This window comes from Solanum tuberosum, unplaced genomic scaffold (genome assembly GCF_000226075.1).
Source record: "Solanum tuberosum cultivar DM 1-3 516 R44 unplaced genomic scaffold, SolTub_3.0 scf00377, whole genome shotgun sequence".
Taxonomy (NCBI): Eukaryota; Viridiplantae; Streptophyta; class Magnoliopsida; order Solanales; family Solanaceae; genus Solanum; species Solanum tuberosum.
This window is the reverse complement of record NW_006239302.1, coordinates 523,466-542,689: the sequence shown is the minus strand read 5'-3', so window position 1 is coordinate 542,689 and position 19,224 is coordinate 523,466. Positions and strand designations below refer to the sequence as shown.

General features: G+C 31.1%; 2 protein-coding genes across 4 annotated transcripts; both read left to right on the top strand.

Moving 5' to 3' along the window:
• Positions 1-2,122: 2,122 nt before the first annotated feature.
• LOC102590376 (chaperone protein dnaJ 10) lies at positions 2,123-8,206 on the top strand. Of its 2 annotated transcripts, none has more exons than XM_006361973.2 (10): positions 2,123-2,445; positions 2,995-3,116; positions 4,025-4,084; positions 4,425-4,507; positions 4,814-4,976; positions 5,055-5,184; positions 6,361-6,519; positions 6,635-6,804; positions 7,259-7,339; positions 7,829-8,206. In XM_006361973.2, the coding sequence occupies exons 2-10, from the start codon at positions 3,030-3,032 to the stop codon at positions 7,910-7,912; spliced, it is 1,017 nt and encodes a 338-aa protein (XP_006362035.1). In that variant the 5' UTR covers positions 2,123-2,445; positions 2,995-3,029; the 3' UTR covers positions 7,913-8,206. The 2 variants fall into 2 exon arrangements, with proteins under 2 accessions (XP_006362035.1, XP_006362034.1); XM_006361972.2 differs by having other exon boundaries at positions 2,981-3,116.
• Positions 8,207-11,076: 2,870 nt separating this feature from the next.
• On the top strand, positions 11,077-12,889 carry LOC102589836 (uncharacterized). Of its 2 annotated transcripts, none has more exons than XM_006361971.2 (3): positions 11,077-11,259; positions 11,642-11,700; positions 12,498-12,886. In XM_006361971.2, exons 1-3 carry the CDS (start codon positions 11,178-11,180, stop codon positions 12,606-12,608), a joined length of 252 nt encoding a protein of 83 aa, XP_006362033.1. In that variant the 5' UTR covers positions 11,077-11,177; the 3' UTR covers positions 12,609-12,886. The 2 variants fall into 2 exon arrangements, with proteins under 2 accessions (XP_006362033.1, XP_006362032.1); XM_006361970.2 differs by having other exon boundaries at positions 11,080-11,259; positions 11,639-11,700; positions 12,498-12,889.
• The last annotated feature ends 6,335 nt before the right edge of the window (positions 12,890-19,224 follow it).

Genomic DNA, 19,224 nt, shown 5'->3' with positions numbered 1-19,224 from the left:
TCTTAATATTTTAGCATTTCCGCAGATTTATTTTATGCATAATTTGTTGAAACTTAGATGCCCAACATTCGATCTCATAATATAGTTTAGACTTTAGTCTAGTGGAACTTTTATTTCATTTTATTGAGTTTCTTCAAATCCCATAGCATTCCCGTTACAGTCTTCTATTTTAATTATATAACTAATGTATTGTTATTCTTTGCATAATTTCGTCTTCCATGCCATTTGAATCTAAGTTGTACCTACTAAAATATTTATGTGGAAGTTATACATTTCGATGATGGCTAAAAATAAATAATATTTCTAGTCAAATATATATAAAAAGATACACACGATTATGTAAAAAATACAATAACCACATACTCAGTGTATGCATAATGCATATTACATATAAAATATGTGTATATAATGCATATTCTAGGCAAAAACATATGAATGTCAGCCCATCAAGCATTATTTGCTGGCTCACGATGAAATTATTTGGGTTGGGCCAGATAATGGGCTATAAAGGTCTAGATTAATTTCATGATTGGAAGATGCTATTGTTATGAGGACGTCAGATACTCTGTATTTTGGTATTTTCTTTTAAATACTGAATTTTAGTAACTGGATGTTGATGAAATATTGAAATATTTAACACTTACAAAAATTTCAATAGTTTAGAAGCTAATCACTTAGATACATGCTAGTTTTCAATATTACAAATCTTATCAAATCTTGGTGTGTTTAGAAATGTCGAGATACATATATCTTGGGATACATGGGGGGAAAAGTTAGGTGTAGTTTGTTCTAGATATATTGTATCAAAGTGAATCCGTTTGTATCTAGGACATATAGACAATTCTCCCTCGGTATATGGTATCCCAATATATGCAAATCACACCAAATACATGTATATAGCGTGTATCTAGTGTGATTTTCACTATTTAATAATTTGTAAAGCATATTTCAAGTTAGTTACATGCAAAGTTCGCTAAATATATGTATATGATTTTAAATCTAGCATGAAATTATTAAGCAAAATAAGATAAAATATAATTATTTCAAATTACAAAGAAGATTAGTAAATGGAAAAATTGTATATAATAGCAAACTATTAATTCAAATTAAATGTTATAAACATAGTTTGATTTAATTGTACCCATAGCAAACTGTTGCTATTTTGCTTCTCTCCTGGTGAATCTCACTCACCACTCTCGTTCTCTCCCTCGCCTCTTTTGCTTTTATACAAACACAACTGTATAAAATGCGTTTGTGTTTGTATAAAGCGAGAGAAAATTGTATATATACATATATTTTCGTTCCCCTCTCCCAGATTTGACTCGCCACTCTCCCAGATCTCGCTCGCTAGTTTCTCCCTCGCCTCTCTCGCTTATACAAACATGAATGTAGAAATTGCGTTTCTGTTTGTATAAAGCGAGAGAAAATTGTATATACACATGCAAATACATATATCTTCGTCCTATACACTAATAATTATACAATACAAATATTCCCTTACCCAATTCTCTTTTTCCTTTCTCTCTTTCTTGCTTTATACAAACACATATTATACAATTGATCTTTTATATATGTATACCGAAACAAAAACATATTATATACAACTGCTTTCTTTTGTATATGTATAGCGAAATATACATATTTATGTTTGCTATGGAGCGCAATGACTCGCCACTCTCCCAGATCTCGCTCGCTAGTTTCTCCCTCGCCTCTCTCGCTTATACAAACATGAATGTAGAAATTGCGTTTCTGTTTGTATAAAGCGAGAGAAAATTGTATATACACATGCAAATACATATATCTTCGTCCTATACACTAATAATTATACAATACAAATATTCCCTTACCCAATTCTCTTTTTCCTTTCTCTCTTTCTTGCTTTATACAAACACATATTATACAATTGATCTTTTATATATGTATACCGAAACAAAAACATATTATATACAACTGCTTTCTTTTGTATATGTATAGCGAAATATACATATTTATGTTTGTTATGGAGCATACTTAGACAAAGTATAACTATAACATACAAATATAATTTTTGTATTTGCTATATGTGAAAGTTGCCCTTAGTAAATATTGGTAGGAATATTTGTGTAATTTGAGTGAGCCTTTTCATCATTATCACAGGCCCAACTCATTCCTTAAGCGGGTTGTCGGTCTCAATCCTGCGAAGAACAAATCTTTGATTTTTTAACGAATCAAAGAATCTATCTCGTCGTAATCTGTAAACAAAGAATCATCAAATTAAATGTTATTAGCAGAATCCGCGGTTAAGGTTTCTTGAATTTCTGAGTATCGGCGATTGGTTTACGCGTTTACAGCCACACGTCTAATTATTTCAAGATCATCGAGATTTATACATTTATATCAAGACCCAAGTTTCAAATTTCTGTAAAATCACTATCAGTTTGACCCTTCAATCAAATTGGCAACACAGTGAGTTTCTTGATTTATTACTAATCTTGTTTCTTTTTTGCTTTTGATAATTCAATGTTCCATCTGGTGGTAATCCCATATTCTAAATCTTGTTTCTTTCATTATCCCTTCACTTATGTGTTCAGTAATCAAGATTCTTGTTTTTGGATTTGAAGATGTTTTGTTTACTTCCTCTGTCCTAATTAAAATGTTTTAGTTTGATTGCCGCCCACGGGATTTAAGATATAAAGGGAAATTCTTGAATCTTGTGGTCATAAATTAAAGATTTGTGTAGTTTTGTAAATCTTGTGCTATTAGACTTGCTAAATAGAATGTTGAAATTGGAAAACTTACTAAATATAGAAAGGGACTTTGTTTTCGTGACAGACCAAAAAGGAAAGTAAGACACTTGAATTGGGAAGGAGGGAATATGTCTTGCAATGTTTTGGGCTTAAATATTTAGTGTTCGGTTGTTGAATTTTTGTTACCTTGTGACTGATTTTTTACGTCTGTGTTTGATTTTGAGAGTGAATTGTTATTTGCTTTCTGTTCTCAGTTGAGTGATTGCAGGTTTAAGTCTATTGGAAGTTTGCATTTGATTAGATATGGTGAAGCACACAGAGTACTATGACATATTGGGGGTTGCTGTAACCGCGACTCCTGCTGAAATTAAGAAAGCTTACTATCTCAAGGTGATATAGCATTTTAGCTTATTGTTTTCTTTTTCTGGAGACTTTCAATTTTGAGAATGCACTCATATCATTTGTTCAATTTATTACTAGATGATCATCTACCCTTTTGATGTGACAAACATGTAGAATTCCCTGAAATTGAATTTTCTTGCTTTCTCTCTCAACTTAGTTTAGTTATCGTTTTTTATTTCCTACTCGGATGTGCATTTCTCTTAGTCATGTTTAAGTTTACTTTATTTCCAATGTCTGCAAGAGTCTGTTAGACTAGTTAGAGATTTATGTGCTAGTAGAAAATAAAGAGAACTCTCATGCTAGAGAGATTAAATTGAGGCTTAAATGAAGTGACATGGCCATGTATTCATATAGCTGACCACACTTGATTGGAATTGAGATGTAATTGTTGTTTATGTGCATTTGATTGGTCTGTTTATCACAATCTCCCGCCATCTGAACAAGGTTGGGTTTCTGTTATCAGCATGGATGCAGTTCCTAAAGCCATTCTCCTTAGTGTTTTCCATTTCTAATCCCAATGTTGCAACTATATGCTGAAAGACGAAAGGATCACTTGAAATTTTAGGCTGGATAGCACCAAGTAAGTTTGTGTTGCAAACTAACACATTGTAACTATAATAAATCAATGGTTAGTTTGGAAAGACAACTATTTGCTACTAGTATACGTGACTGATTCCAAGACATTCTCTGCACTTCAAGTATGCAATGCATAAAGATCAGGGTATTCCTAGAGTTAGCCTGGAGCTACTTTTTTATGTAGTTTACACTTGCAAGGAAGCTTAAGTTATCCTTGAAAATTTTCTTTTGGCCAGTTAACTTTCCTTGATATTTATCTGCACAAAGATCTCTGGATTCGAGTCAAATAGTTCCTTGCACTAATAGTAGTTCTATTTCAGGCAAGGACTACACATCCAGACAAGAATCCTGGGGACCCAAAAGCTGCTCGTAATTTCCAGGTACAACCTTTAAGATCTGTTAGATCTTTTAGTTTTACTTTTCAACTAGGTACCATTGGACACTTGAGTTGCCATACTTTAAATTTTTTGAATGCATCAACATCGCAGAAGTTTCAATCTTTTAAAGCTCCTATTTGGGTTCATGCGTTCATCTGGCTGTGTGTGAGTTGAAAACAGAGCACTGTGCTCGAACATGTTCCAAGAATCCGATGAGTCAAAGTGCTTAACAATAAATTGGGATGGAGGGAATGCTTGTGCGAGTGGAGCGGTGTCACAAAACTTCTTTACATTTCCTTTGCCTCTGTCTCATTGTTCTTCTGCTTATTGTTCACTTTTGAAGGTCCTTGGGGAGGCTTATCAGGTGCTGAGTGATCCTGAGAAACGTGAACTTTATGACAAATATGGTAAAGAAGATATGCCTAAGTAAGTGTGAAATAGGAAGTGCTGCATTAACTTATTTCATCCGCCTTTTAATTTAAAGCTACATCCGTTTGTTCTTGGCCCTTTTGTATTTTTTTCATACTTCATACTTAAATCTTTTCTGCAAAACTAGTAACAGGCTCCTAGTCAACTTGTCCCAAAGGTAAGAAAACTGAAAATCCTTCTAATGATCTTGTGGAGTAAACGTTAAGAAGATCATCAGTAAAATAGTGACTCATTTACTTTCCCATTCTAGAATTTAGGCTTAGAAAAAACCATTTTGTGTTTACTTTGTCTATCCTTTGTCAGGGATCTGATGCACCCTGCAACTGTATTTGGGATGCTGTTTGGGAGCGATGTATTTGTTGATTATGTCGGGGAACTTAGATTGGCTTCCATACAAACTGTTGAAGATGAAGAGGACGAAGTTGTTCCTGAGCTTCGTAGGCAGAACATTCAGGAGAAATTGAAGGTATTCTTGTTTCACAGGGTTTTCATAAAAGTTCAATTGTTCATGTGATAGACTGAGGCAATCCTCTTTCAACTACAGAAATTGCAAAAGGAAAGGGTAGAGAAGCTCACGACAATTTTAAAAGAACATCTTCAGCCATATGTAGAAGGCCGGAAGGATGAGTTCTTACAATGGGCACAATCAGAAGCGCAACATCTTGCTCAAGCTGGTTAGATTGTTTCACCTGCTTGTCCCTTATTTGTTTCTTTTCAAATTTTAATCAATTAATGCGCGCCATAATCTGAACTAGCGTTTGCCTCATAACACATCCACTATATGCATGCTGCTCTTTTTAGGCCTGTTTAATTACATTACATAATAATTTTTCATTTAAGACATTTAGGGTTCCTCTGAAGGTAGAAGTTCTCTACTTATCAAAAGATTAAAAAAGAAGGAGGTTGAAGTTCTCTAAATCTGATACCAATTCTTGCATCAGCAATCAGCATACAAATTTCTAATTTATCTAAAAGCTCCCACAAACGATGGACCTAATGCAAGTGTAATGATAGCCAAGCATTAATCCAAGTTAACTGGTATGCTCTTTTTAGATCTTTTGCGCCCTTATGTTCTGCTTTTAGCTTCTCATGAATTTTGAGAAAAAGGTAGATATTTTGAGGCGACTTCGTTCCATATGTTTTAGGTCTACCTCATTCCTGTTTTAACGCCTTCAGTCATCATAGTTGTTATGTAGTCCATATGTTTTTCATCCTCTAACACCAGTTCAAGTGCCTATCCAATTTGTGAATAAGAAATTATATATACTTAGGATCCCCAACTCTCCTCTTCCGTATATAGATCCTAACAAAATTATACGATTTCTTCCTTGATGCTTCCAAAAGTCTCTACAGCCTTGCCATTGACTGCAAGTCTTTTTAGTTGAGTTGGATCTCCTATTAGCTTTTTCCATTTTCTAGAACTACGTTATCACTTTTCATCCTCTGACAGCGGTTAGAACAGCAATCTGTTTCTTTCTTCTCTGATTACTGTCGAGTTTTCAAAGCCTTCTCTTCTGACTTTCCCTGAAGGCCTTCTTGGAAGAGTAGGTGTTGTATTCTTGTCTTGTGGCAGCTTTTCATTAAATTGCTTGCACTGTTTTTCAAATGCTTTTGATGAGCTGGTTCGGAAAAAATTAAGAAACCAGGAGATTTGTCTACTTTGAGGACTTCTTCTTCATTGTAGTCTTTGTGATGCGATTCTGCAATCCAAGAACAGATATTAGAGGCGGTAAAGGTTTGGGGTTGGAAGATCAGTTATTAATGTTTGTATTATTATACAATGTGTCCATCAGTTATCAAGGACCTTCAGTTTTTGAAATGATATTTTCTCTGTGTGGTCATATTTTCAGCTTTTGGTGAGGCTATGCTGCATACTATTGGCTATATCTACACAAGGCAAGCAGCCAGAGAAATTGGGAAAACTAAAAGATTCATGAAGGTGCCATTTTTGGCAGAATGGGTAAGGGACAAAGGACACCTAATAAAATCACAAGCAATGGCGGCTTCAGGTGATGAAACAGGCTTTACTCTTTTCAACTTCTCATAGATAGCATTTAGCAGTGAAATTCCCCCTTTTTTCTGATTAATACATTTAGCAGTAACATGCCTTCTGTTTTTTTTCAGGGGCTGTTTCTTTACTTCAAATACAAGAAGAGCAAAAGAAGTACCATGAGGAGAACAAAGTAGAGGATGCAATCAAAACAATGGAAGAAAAGAAAGATATCATGATTAAATCACTGTGGCAAATTAACGTCGTGGATATTGAGTTAACTTTATCGCGTGTTTGCCAAGCGGTAAGAACTGCCAATTCTTCTTTATCCAATGATGGTGGATCCTATTGTTCCTCGAATTGCACTAGGGTACTTATTTATGACTTGCTACAGTCTACAGATGCTCCTGCCTTACTGCCTATATAAAGTTGAGTGTTCAGTCAAGTATATTAACTCCAAATTGAATGGAATAATCTAGACAAAAGATTAAAACAGTAAATGAATCTCTTACAAAAAAATTCTCAAGTAACATTCCGTTATTGAAGTGTGCCAGCATGGTCTGAGCATTTCACTTTTCTTTATTAATCTGAACGCAACCAGCCTTGTATATTTTTATATCATCTTTGTGACTTCTGATACACTGAACGCTCTGTAACTTACGACAGCAAATTGTGCAATTTTTACATATTTATGAAATGAGGAGCCTCTTCATGTTTATTATCAAGCTCACTTGTTTGCTTCTCTTTTTTTTGCCTAGGTCCTTAAAGAGCCCAATGTTCCTAAGGATACTGTCAGGCTACGTGCTAGGGCCATGAAAAAACTGGGGACAATTTTTCAGGTGAGTGGATCAAAGTTTTTTTTTTTTAAGCATTTCAGCAAGACAAGATAGCTTTAGACTTTGTATTCATAACTTGTATCGTTCGTCCCTGGAAAATATCATTAGAAGTTTGTAAAAGATGATCATAATTGTAGTTTCTCAGTAACGGCTTTGGATATCTTGATGTATAACTGTAAAATCAATAATCATTTGGGTGATAAAAGATACTCCCTCCCTCCCAATTTAAGTGTCTTTGTTTGACTGTGGCACGAAGTTTAAGCAATAACGGGAAACTTTTGAATCTTATGATAGATGTGTATAGTCTTAAACTTGTCCAGTAGGATGTTGGAATTGAAAAACTTACGAAATATATAGAACAAGACTCTTTTGGGGACAAAACAAAAAGGAGAGAGAGACATAAGAATTAGGATGAGGGAGTAGTAAGTAGTTTTAATTTTTAAGATTCTTTCATGGTATGTAAATAAATACTGTTCCTTTTTGTTCTCCCAGGGTGCGAAACCAATGTACAGAAGAGATAGCAGTTTGCGCAGTGAAAACACAGACATGGTTGATAGTGGTCCATCCTCTAAATGAAAAGTAATTTTCGCGGTATTTTTGGTGTAGAGAGACTTATAACAGCTGTATCTGTGCTCGGGATTTGTTCAATGTTGTGTTATTACATTTAGGTATCTCTCTCTTCTTCAGAAACAGTTTGAACCTTCTGTGACCAAAATCTCAATTTTTTGACATATTTCTTGTGAAAACATCCATTCGTGTAGACTGTATCTCTTTATTCTTCATGATGTTGACCACATTTCTGATTCGTATTTGCATTTCAATGTACTGGTTTTTTTATATGAGTAGGGGAGCGTGATGAGATTAGATCGATATCCAATCGTACTACAGCTAGTTGCTCGATCTTAGTCTAATCTTGCTTTCTTGAGTGCATTCTTTTGACTTTCTTGTGGTACAATTCATTTTTTTTCTTCTTTTTAATATTAATATCTATTATTTGATGAGATGCTGATAGTTGCATTTGTTTAGTTTATTTAATAATAATTTGTTTTATGATACGTGGGATCCATAGGAGTAGCTTGAAAAACTGGGAAGGTGTAGTCAAAAAGCAAAAGAAGGAAATAACAATTGAGACTTGGTCTTCACTCTTTGTTTCAAATTATTTGTCATGCTTTTTTAAAATAGTAATCTTAAATCATTTGTCAATTTTTAAGACGCGTGTAAAAGAGAACCATAACAGATAATTTGAGACACTTTGATTCAATTACTTATGCTTTTGCAATACATAGCGCTAAGAACTATTTTAACTTTTCAACTTTTTTAGTTGGATAAAAAACATAATCTTTTTGTTCAATCTGTTAATTGTTGTCAAAAGTCAAATTTGCGCATTGTTATTTAAAATAGAGAATTGAAAAGAAAGTGAGGGTAAAAAAGATTGAAGGTATGATTATTGGATGGGCAGGAAAGAGGAATACTGATTTCTTCCCATTTGTTCAAATTTTAGCGGATAAAATTATCCGATCCCATATACTAATGGGAGGTAGAAGATATTTCATGAAATTAATTGATTTGTGCATATGTTGGCCCAGATAGCCATAATTATAAAATTTTCTTTGAATATATTGAGAATAATGTAATCAATAATTACCTATAGTACTAAAGCACTTGCTTGTTTTTGTATCCAATAGGACTAGTAAAAATATCATGTCAATGACAAATAGGGTTGCAAAAAAATAATTTAGAGATCCTATGCATTTGTGAATTGGCTATGGACTATGAAATATTTCTCTTTTTCTCAGTGAACATTATTGTCCCATGCATTTAAATTACTTATAGAAGTATCAAAATTCCATTTTAAAATTAGAGGGGAAAAAAGGTTCACTGGAAAAAAGTGTGATACTTTCTCTAGTACCATTAATTTATCAAGAATTATTATTGTTTACAATAACGAGTTGACAAGTTGCTAAATAATTAACATACAGGTAGGGATATCAAATAACTTTATTTGTACCTTTAAATGAATAAATTAAATGGAAAGAATTCATCATCTACCAATAATATGCTTAATTAGCTTCACTTTATCCTCCACCATGAATGTCCTTTCAATATGGCATTTGGTAGGTTTTCTTTGTCGTATTGGATAATTGATAGCACTAATCCCCAAAAAACTATTTTATGCTTACCTAATTTACCAGTGAAAGGATGCTTCCATGGAATTTAATTTACCGGTTAATAATGTGAAGTAAAAATCATAAGTGATAAACTTTATTTTATTGACTACGTACGATTCAATTTCGAATTTCACCTCGTAACCTCCACCTTTACTCCCCTCTAAAAGATACTATGTATACTCCCTATACAATTTATTTCCATTCACCTAAGTTTTCGATAAATAGTTATCAAGTTTCTATGTTAATTGAACGTAGTAGATATTAAGTAAAACTTTTAATATATGTATCCGCATTGACAAATAGAATGAATTCCACATGGATGAGGGATGAAATTTCATGATCTTCTAACAAGGCTTGATAACAATTTTGTTCCATTTGAACTAATTTTTGAGGGGCAAGTTAAACCTGAAGCTTTGATATGGTATTATAAGAGTTAGCTTGGTCCCGTCTGAAAACTCCACTTACATGTCAAAAACACATCCTATAAAGACCCTACTATTCATCGAGCATTGTTCAATGTGGTTTCTTTTGCTTTCTCTCGTACTTATTAAAATCTATAGATAACTAATAGCTAGACCTAGAAAATCAAATCAACACATTCTATCCTTTAACAAGTACAAATTATTGTCATTGGAGTAATTGAATAGTACTATTTAATTTCTCTCTTTTGATAAACATATACAAGGATTAATTATGAGAAACTTACGGATATATACCCTCGGTCAACTAGTTTACTAATATGATCTAAGTATACACAACATATATATTGATAGTATATATGTTGTGTATAGTTTTGTATATTATACATAAAGTGTATATATATATATATATATATATAGATATCCGAATGATTCAAACTCATAATTATCCCATTAATTATTTTGAGAAGTATCATCACTCTATTTGAATCATTACTAAAATAGCTTCCTCAATCTCGATGATTGTTTATTTATATATATTATGATCATTCAAGACATGTATCGTTAGAAACTAGTAAATACGTTGCTCTTGGGAATCAATGTTAATGCATATTGGATGTACAAGAGTTTACACAAGTAGTATCAGTCTATTATCACAATTTGACTTATAATTAGGTTTGAGTCATGAGATGTGGTACATTAAAGACTTAACTTTCTGTCCTAGGTTGTTTTTGTTTTAGTTTCAAGTTGTGTGATCTCTATCCAAAAAAATTTACTATTGTTCAGTGATTGGCAAATCAAAATTTGATTCATGAGTAAAGATGTTCTTATATGCAATGAGATATTGAATTACTAAGTGAAATTTAACACTAAAAACAAAATGGGATACAGTGAAACTTGTATTAGGGGTCCATGCTCCCTGTTATGGATTTAATTAAACGATATAATATTAAATAATTAATTCCACTAACTCTTTAGACTAATAGTGCCCCAACAAAAAGAAAAGTGGTGCCACTCACCTTTTTGATAATTTTCCAAATTTAATACCAAAAGCAAATAAGGATGATTGAATTCTTTAGAATAAAATATTTGTGTTCAATTTCTATCCAAAAGCATGCCAATAGTACTACTATATATTTAAATGTTGAATGGTGCAACATAGAGAAAGTAAAGCATCATTGCTTCTATACTTAAAAGGAGAGACTGCCAGAGAAAAAGAGAGAATTGCAGAATACTTTATAAAATTTTCTGATAATGGGGGATCTCATTCTAATCAAGAAAATTAGTCTCTTCTTCCTTCTCATATCTGCATCCCTTTTTTCAACTTCATTTGCAGGTACATGAACTTAACTATAATGACTCATATATATGTATACATAATTAGGTTTCATTTCTTAGAATCAACAAGACATATATACTAAGTACAATTAGAACCTAACAAGCTCTTTTCAATCATATTCTTGCATTTTTTCCCGGTCTTCTGGTTAAAATTTCTGGCTACGCCACTTAATACTATAGGCCAAATTAGGCGAAACTCCTGCATGTAGAGATGAATTTGATTAAGTACTATAATAGTAATTACTTATAAAATGCTGTTTAATTAGGTTTATACTTGGTTTGTTTAAGCTATAATATTTAATCTTGTTCGAGTTTCAAGAACAATAAGACTAAGGCAAATTAAAGTAAAACTATGTGGCACAATTACTTTGATGCAGCAGGTCGACAGTCGAGCTTTTTGAACAACTTTGATCAGGAAGAGCTGAGTGCAACTCATGAGGTTTGTATTTAATTAGTATATAATATAATCATCATTTTATTAACAATTTCTTGGAATATCGAGGCTAATAAATTGTATGCAAGTTAAATCACTTTCAGTTTCTTAAGTAATCATGATTAATCAAATGCTATGTATTATGGCCAAAGAGTTCAGTACTCTCTGGTCTTTTTTATTAGAGTTCTTTATTTTTTCCCTTCATGAAGCTGGAGAAAATTTAAATTGCATACCTTAAAAAAGTTAACGGTCAAAAACACACCTAAAATATCATGATTTTTTGAGTTTCATATCTGAACTATATTAGGTGTACACAGAGGCGGAGCCAGAACTTCGACTAAGGGGTGTCAAAATATAAAGAAGTAAAATCGCGTAGAATTCAAGGAGTGTCAATATGTAATATATATACATAAAAAATATTTTTACTCTAACTACACAGTGTGTAGTAATTTTCCGACGAGGGGTGTCCCTCAACTACATGTGGCTCCGCCACTGGGTGTACAAGTTTCATACATGAACTATCACCAACTATTTAACAGTACACCTGAACCATTAGTTGTTCTTTTTTACCTACCTGGATTCACCATCGTTAAGGTAGGAAAATGAAACGATTGATAGTTGAGTTATGTTAATTATAGAAAAGTCGCATGCTTGATAGGTCACACATGAAATTCGAAAAATTGGATAGTTAAAGGTCTGTTTTTGACTCTTCACTCTAGTTAAAAACAAGTTTTTTTTAAAATATTTTGATTTTTCTCCTTTAAAACTTTTAAATATATTAATTGTAATTTGTATGTAAACAGGAGGAGCAATTAAGGCATGAAAGGGTTCTTAAAATGAACACAAAGGATTATGGAAGATATGATCCATCACCTGCTCTATCCAAACCTCCTTTCAAACTCATACCAAATTAATCATCATGTCATATTATAATAAGGGTTTGTGGAAACCCTAATTAGTCTGAGAATTGAATATGAGTTACCCTAATACTACATATGTGTTACGTTACTACTATATATGTTTGCAGTTATATATAGTACTACTTTAATATCGATCGATATACTAATCCTTGTAAACTTTGCTTATATTTTTGCATGAGTACTGGATATGTAGTTATCTTCTTGTCTGTAATATATACTTAATTATCCGTGTAATTATTATTATATATATAAGAAAATAAATGAATTATGTACTTCATTCGTCCACTTTTAGTTGTCATGTTTTTTTCGAAAGTCAGTTTGACTAATTTTTAAATTTAAATTAGATTACATTAATTCAATATTTTTAAACAAAATAATTAATATTCAAAAACTATACCAAAAGTACTATAAATTGCAATTTTTTGAATATCAATGTAATGATCGTAGAATATTAGTCAAAATTCTTATAGTTTGACTCTGAAAAAAAGAAAATCATGACAACTAAAAATGGACGGAGGAAGTATCTTCTAGTCTTTGTATATCAGATAACAGTTAATCTACCTATATATATGTTCGCAAATTTTGCATAACGAAATAAGTTCTTTTAATTAACAGGCATTAGAGACAAGAATTCCGACAAGAGGACTAAAAATACATGCTTGGTTTAAATTTGTGTTTCTCCATGGCGGACGAGTATATCTTACTTTATTAGGAAGAGATTGCGGGTGGGTAATTAAGACTACGAATAGTTTAGGGGAATTTTGATTAAAAACATGCCAAATTTAGAATGATGATCTTTATATATTTTGCAAAGATTGTTACATGTAATCGTGAATTGAAAATTAAATAAGTAATATGAAAATAAGGAAAATTTTATGTTACTCTAGATTAATACTAAATAGCTAGTGTAAATAATTAATAAGGAAAATTACGCGTTTAAACAAACATATACTAGTTAATTACTCCCTCCGTCCTATTTTATGTGATGTAGTTTGATTCGGCATAGAGTTTAAGAAAAAAGGAAGACTTTTTAAACTTGTGGTTCAAAATGAATGATAGAAATTGTGTGGCTGTAAATCATTTCATTAAGGGTAAAATAAATAATTTATAGTTAAATTGTTACTTAATATAGAAAAGTGTCATTCTTTTTGGGACTGACTAAAAAGGAAAGTAAGTCACATAAATTGGGACAGAGAGAGTAGTTAACATAGCTATAGTTTGCCTTAATTACAATTTGCGACCTACTTTTAGTTATAATTACGCAGCTCAACTTTTTAGTTTTGTATAGTTCGCACGTTTGTATAATTCAGAATTTGTATAACTTTTGTATAATTCAGAATTTGTATAATTGTTTACACTCCTGATGTTTGTAATTGTATAAATTGGTTATTTCGAGTTTATACAAAAATAATTGAATTATACAAATGTACCCGCGAATTATGCAAACCTGCGAATTATACAAACGAGACAGCTTAAATTGTAGCTACAGCCCGTAAATATGTAAATTGTAGCTATGGAGCATAATTAAGTTTATTATAGTGGCTATTTACGAAAATTCCCCATTAATTAATAATAGGTTATATAAATTAATCCTTACCTGGATTGGTCAATATTGTATATAATTTGATGAAAGCTAGGTCATTTCCCTATTTCTTTTCTTTAACCTAACCACCTCTTGATTGTTAGTCGACAAATCGTAGTTAGAGTACTAGTTTTGTAAGATATAGGTCGTAAAATGAGAAATTTGGAGTGAATACTGCTTAAACTTGTTGGAAATAGTTTATGAAAGTTCATGTGTACGAAACTTGAACTCGTATTTGGATTGATTTTGAACAAAAACTGCATGAGCAACTAAAAATCACTATAGTCTATATGAAGCTAGTAGTTAATGGCATGCATGCTATATACTTGTATACAAAAACATACATCGTTTAAATTATTACACACTTATATACATGATTGATACATTATTTATTGTATAAGTGTATAAATATTGTACAATATAATAATGTATAAAGGGTTTATCACCATCGTTGCAAAAAAAAATGTTGAGTATGTGGATGCAAACTTAAATATATATATATATAGCTGTGTAGGAGCAAAATATTGTGCTGGGGCTGTATATTTGTGAAAACTCCTCTTCAATTTAATGGCTCAAAATGTAAGCCGTTATTTAGATTTTGTCCATATATTTAATACTTGTACAAATATAGACCTTGGTCCTAACGAAACATCAGATTATCATCTAATGTTCATAAGATTTCAGATTGCGATCCAACATTTCCTCATAAAATCAAGTTTCTCAAATGAATCTTCCAAGTTCCGACCATGGTCTAAAAAGGTTATAAATTGTAAGAGTAGTATTAAAAGGGATCATTTAGTAAATACCTGTCCCAAAAAGGGACTACATGAGAAATTTCAGCAATTTAAGCGTGTAAAAGCCCGTTAAAAATAATAACGAACACGCAGAAAGATTATTCTTTTGGGCCCAAGAATGACTTTAGATGGATCATAGAACAATTGATTAGCTTCAGTTAGTGCTAAATATTCAAGAAAAAGATGAATTAAAAGGTTAAAAAACTGTAAAAGGGAGCTAATATATATACACATAATTACATATAAAGAGTTTACCTGAATGTACTTCAAAAAAGAAAAAGCTTACTCTAAAATGTGCAATTTTGTGTATGACAACATTCAACAACAATAAATTCAGTATAATTCCATAAAATAGGGCAAAGGAGGGTAGAATTTACAAGACCTTATCACAAGCTCCGTGTATACTATTCAAAAACAAAGCAAAAAGAGGTGTTCCAATCAAATGAATCAGGGAAGGTTAAGTGTACGTGTGGTGTTACAACTACTGGCGTAGCCGCCACCTTCGTCGAAAAATTAAAGTGCATGGGTCACAAATTATTTTTCATGCTTATATATTAATTTTCAAACACTCTTTTACAAAACTTCTGACTTCGCATTTATTTACACATTTTAAGGTACATGGGGTCATGCTCCTGTGAACCCCTACAGTCGTGTCTAGTTGATCAGTTTGACGATATGCTCAACCACATTTCTCACCAGATCGATAAGAACAAGAATCTGTAGGAAATAATTAGGAATTAGAATTACGTGCAAGATTATGCTTAATATTTGTTTACGTTTTGTTAGGTATTTCTCTTTTGCCAACTAATATACAAATTATTGATATGATTTAATCAAAACATATGTTTAGGAACTTGAATTCTTCTATCATTGTAGCTACATTTTTATTTTGCATGCCGTTGAAACTTATGATCATATTAATTAATGAGCAAGTTTAAGGTTATTTATAAATTATAGTGTTAGAATAGAAAGTATTTAAAGTACTCTTACAATTATTTTCTTAACCGTACCAACGCAATCATCAGTATTGGTTGAACGATTTGGACTAATCATTTTGAAATAATATTGATTAATAGATACAAGTCATGCTCATTTTCAAAATTATATTGTTAATGCTCTTAATTAACCAACCCCCACGGCACGTAATGTGATTGATGGAGATAGGCACGTTTTTGTAAATATTTAAGGTACATTTTAAAATTAGCATTTCATTTTTTAAAACAACTTATTGTTTAAGTGAATACTTAGAAAAAAAATTCTTTCTGAGTAGAAGCTTTTCAAGTATCTGGTCCTAGGACTTAATTCTTTCTTTCTCTACAATTTCGTAAATTAGAGAATGATGAATGATTTGATCAGTTGACTAATACTTGTTAGGTATTTCATTTTTCCCAAATACATAATTTCTCAGTCTAGCAATATTTGCACACTTCTTTAAAAAATTATAATTAATGATAAGGGTAAATCAGAAACTAAGTTTATAGTTATCCATTGATTTCATAAAGTGAACAAGTATTGTTGGACATTTCAAAATAACAATATAAGTATGCAAATGTATCGTACATGATAGGAATCAAAGATTTTTAGGTCACACTCACACCATTGCCTTTATGGAATAACCCATCATATATACTACATTTGTCATACTTTTTTGGACATTTCTTTTTTTCTTCTGATCAACATCTAATGAGACATTAAAACACTATCGACCACCAAAAAATAAAAAAGCTCAAATGCAAAGCAAAAGGTGACCAAAGTATGAGAAGCCAACATAGCACTAAAAGTAAATTATATCCTCTTGTCTCTTAAGATAGACCAAAGTTTTTGAATAAAAAGCCAACTTTTATTTCAATCACAAAATTTTTTTTTTTTTTTAATTCAGTGTATGATATTCATATTGAAACTCAAATTAATCTTGTTTCATGTCCGCATAGGTCCGATTCAAGGGAAAGCGCACCCTACCAAGAATTTTTTCATACTCAAAGTTCAAACCCGAGACCTCTGATCGATTACATGTATAAGATGTTATAATACTAGTATATAAAATATTTCTCTAATTAAAAATAAGTTTCCTAAAAATGAGATAATAACTTCTCAAACTAAAATAATTAAAATAAATTTCTACAAATGACATTTTAGATTAATTGTATTTTCTCCATCTTTTAACACACCTCGTTTTCAACCCGTAGCTCCATTCCCACCCCACATGATCTCACTAAACATAAATACTATTTGAATAATAAATTTTACTTACATGCTAAATACTAAAATCCATCTTACCAAACACACCAGCTCTATGCACTAAACAACTTTTCCAAAAGGTTTTCTATTTTCAGATAAATGAGGTTACGTGAGGCAATTGCAAATTTGCGTTATACAAAGTTCAAAGGTATATAAAATTACAAAATTGCATGAAGGTGACAGGTGAAAGTGGCACGTATTATTGAAATAGCCATAAACTTGTTGTTCTTTCATTCGTTGACATTGACAAATCTCCTAAACAAGTAAACGTCACATTATTTATATATATCGTTATCAAATATTTCTTCATAAATAAAAGTGGTTGAAACACAAAACCTTTAACGAGCATATTGCTCATTACTATTTATAGTCTGTAAACGTGGAATATATATATATATATATATATATATATATTACTTTCACCGTTCTCTTTTAGCTGTTATGTTTTTTTTAGAATCAAACGGTATAAATTTTATTAATATTTTTGGATGTATTTTTTCATCATATTGATATGAGAAAAGCTGCAATTAATAGTATTTTCATGTAGTTTTTGAATATCTAAAAATTTATTTTAAAATATAAAAATTAATAATCTAATTTAGCTTTAAAAATTAGTCAAATTGACTCTAAAAAATTGCAACAAGACATCTAAGAAGAAATTGAGATAATATTATATACACAAGCTTAATGTTTTGTTTGGTAAAATGCAGTATCCGTTGTGAAACTTCTTTTGTTATTAAATCAGATTATAATTATTTTTAAAAATATTTATTTATTAATTTATTTTAGTAATTATTATTAAAAATTATAAATATTTCAAATAAATAAAGTATATATTTAATAAAAATAAATTATACCGCAAAACATAAATGATAGTAATAAATAAAATATTAACACTTCTTAACTAATTCTTTTAAGAGAAAGTATGATTTGCGACGGAGATAATAGCTATAATTTGCGACGGAGATAATAGCTATAATTGTTCACTGATAATTAAATTAATTACTCGGTAAATAAATGAATCCACCTTGATGTTGTAATGAATTTTTGCCGACATTGCAATTAGATTCCGAAAATAAAACACATTAGTTTGAAAAATAAAACATTATTGAAATTTTTACCATAAGGTTTGATGCAATTGTTGTTTTACATACGTGTAGATAAATTGGGAAACTATAGACTTTTGGATGTCACATTTTCCAATGAGTCATAGTATTTGCTTTTGACCAATTACTTTTTTTTCCATCTCGTTTTTTCTGTTTTTGAATTTATAGTGCGATCTTTTCACATTTTGATTTGACAGGGAGCTATTTACTTTCAACATCTTTTTCCCCACCTAAAATCATCATAATTCAATATAAATATTATTTCTCCGTTTCAATTTATTTTACCTATATTAGTTTTGATATATAATTTTTTTTACGAAATTTGTAAAGATATGACATCTGAATATAACTTAACCCCAAGAACTAGCTTATGAAGAAGGGGTTTCTCTAAGTACATATAAGGAGACCAATTTCTCATCCCTTTACGTATGTGAGACTTTTTTTGTAAAATCTTGTAATTTTAAATATGTCATGTAATTAAAATTAAAAAAGTATTAAAAATAAAATAGTCATTTTAAAAACCGGACTAAGAAAAATATATCAAAAAAATTGACAAGATAGGAATAAAATAATTTTAAGTTAGAGAGAATGGTGAATTTCGCTTTTATGTGTAAAGAGTTAGATGGCGAGTATAATTTATATTGAGAAAATTGTATATAATAACAAATTATTAATTCAAATTAAATGCTATAAATATAGTTTGATTTAATTGTACCTCATAGCAACTGTTGCTACTTCACCTCTCTCTTGGTGAATCTCGCTCGCCACTCTCGTTCTCTCCCTCACCTCTCTCGTTTTTTATACAAACGCAAGTGTATAAACTGCATTTGTGTTTGTATAAAGCGAGAGAAAATTGTATATATACATATATTTTCGTTCCCCCCTCTCCC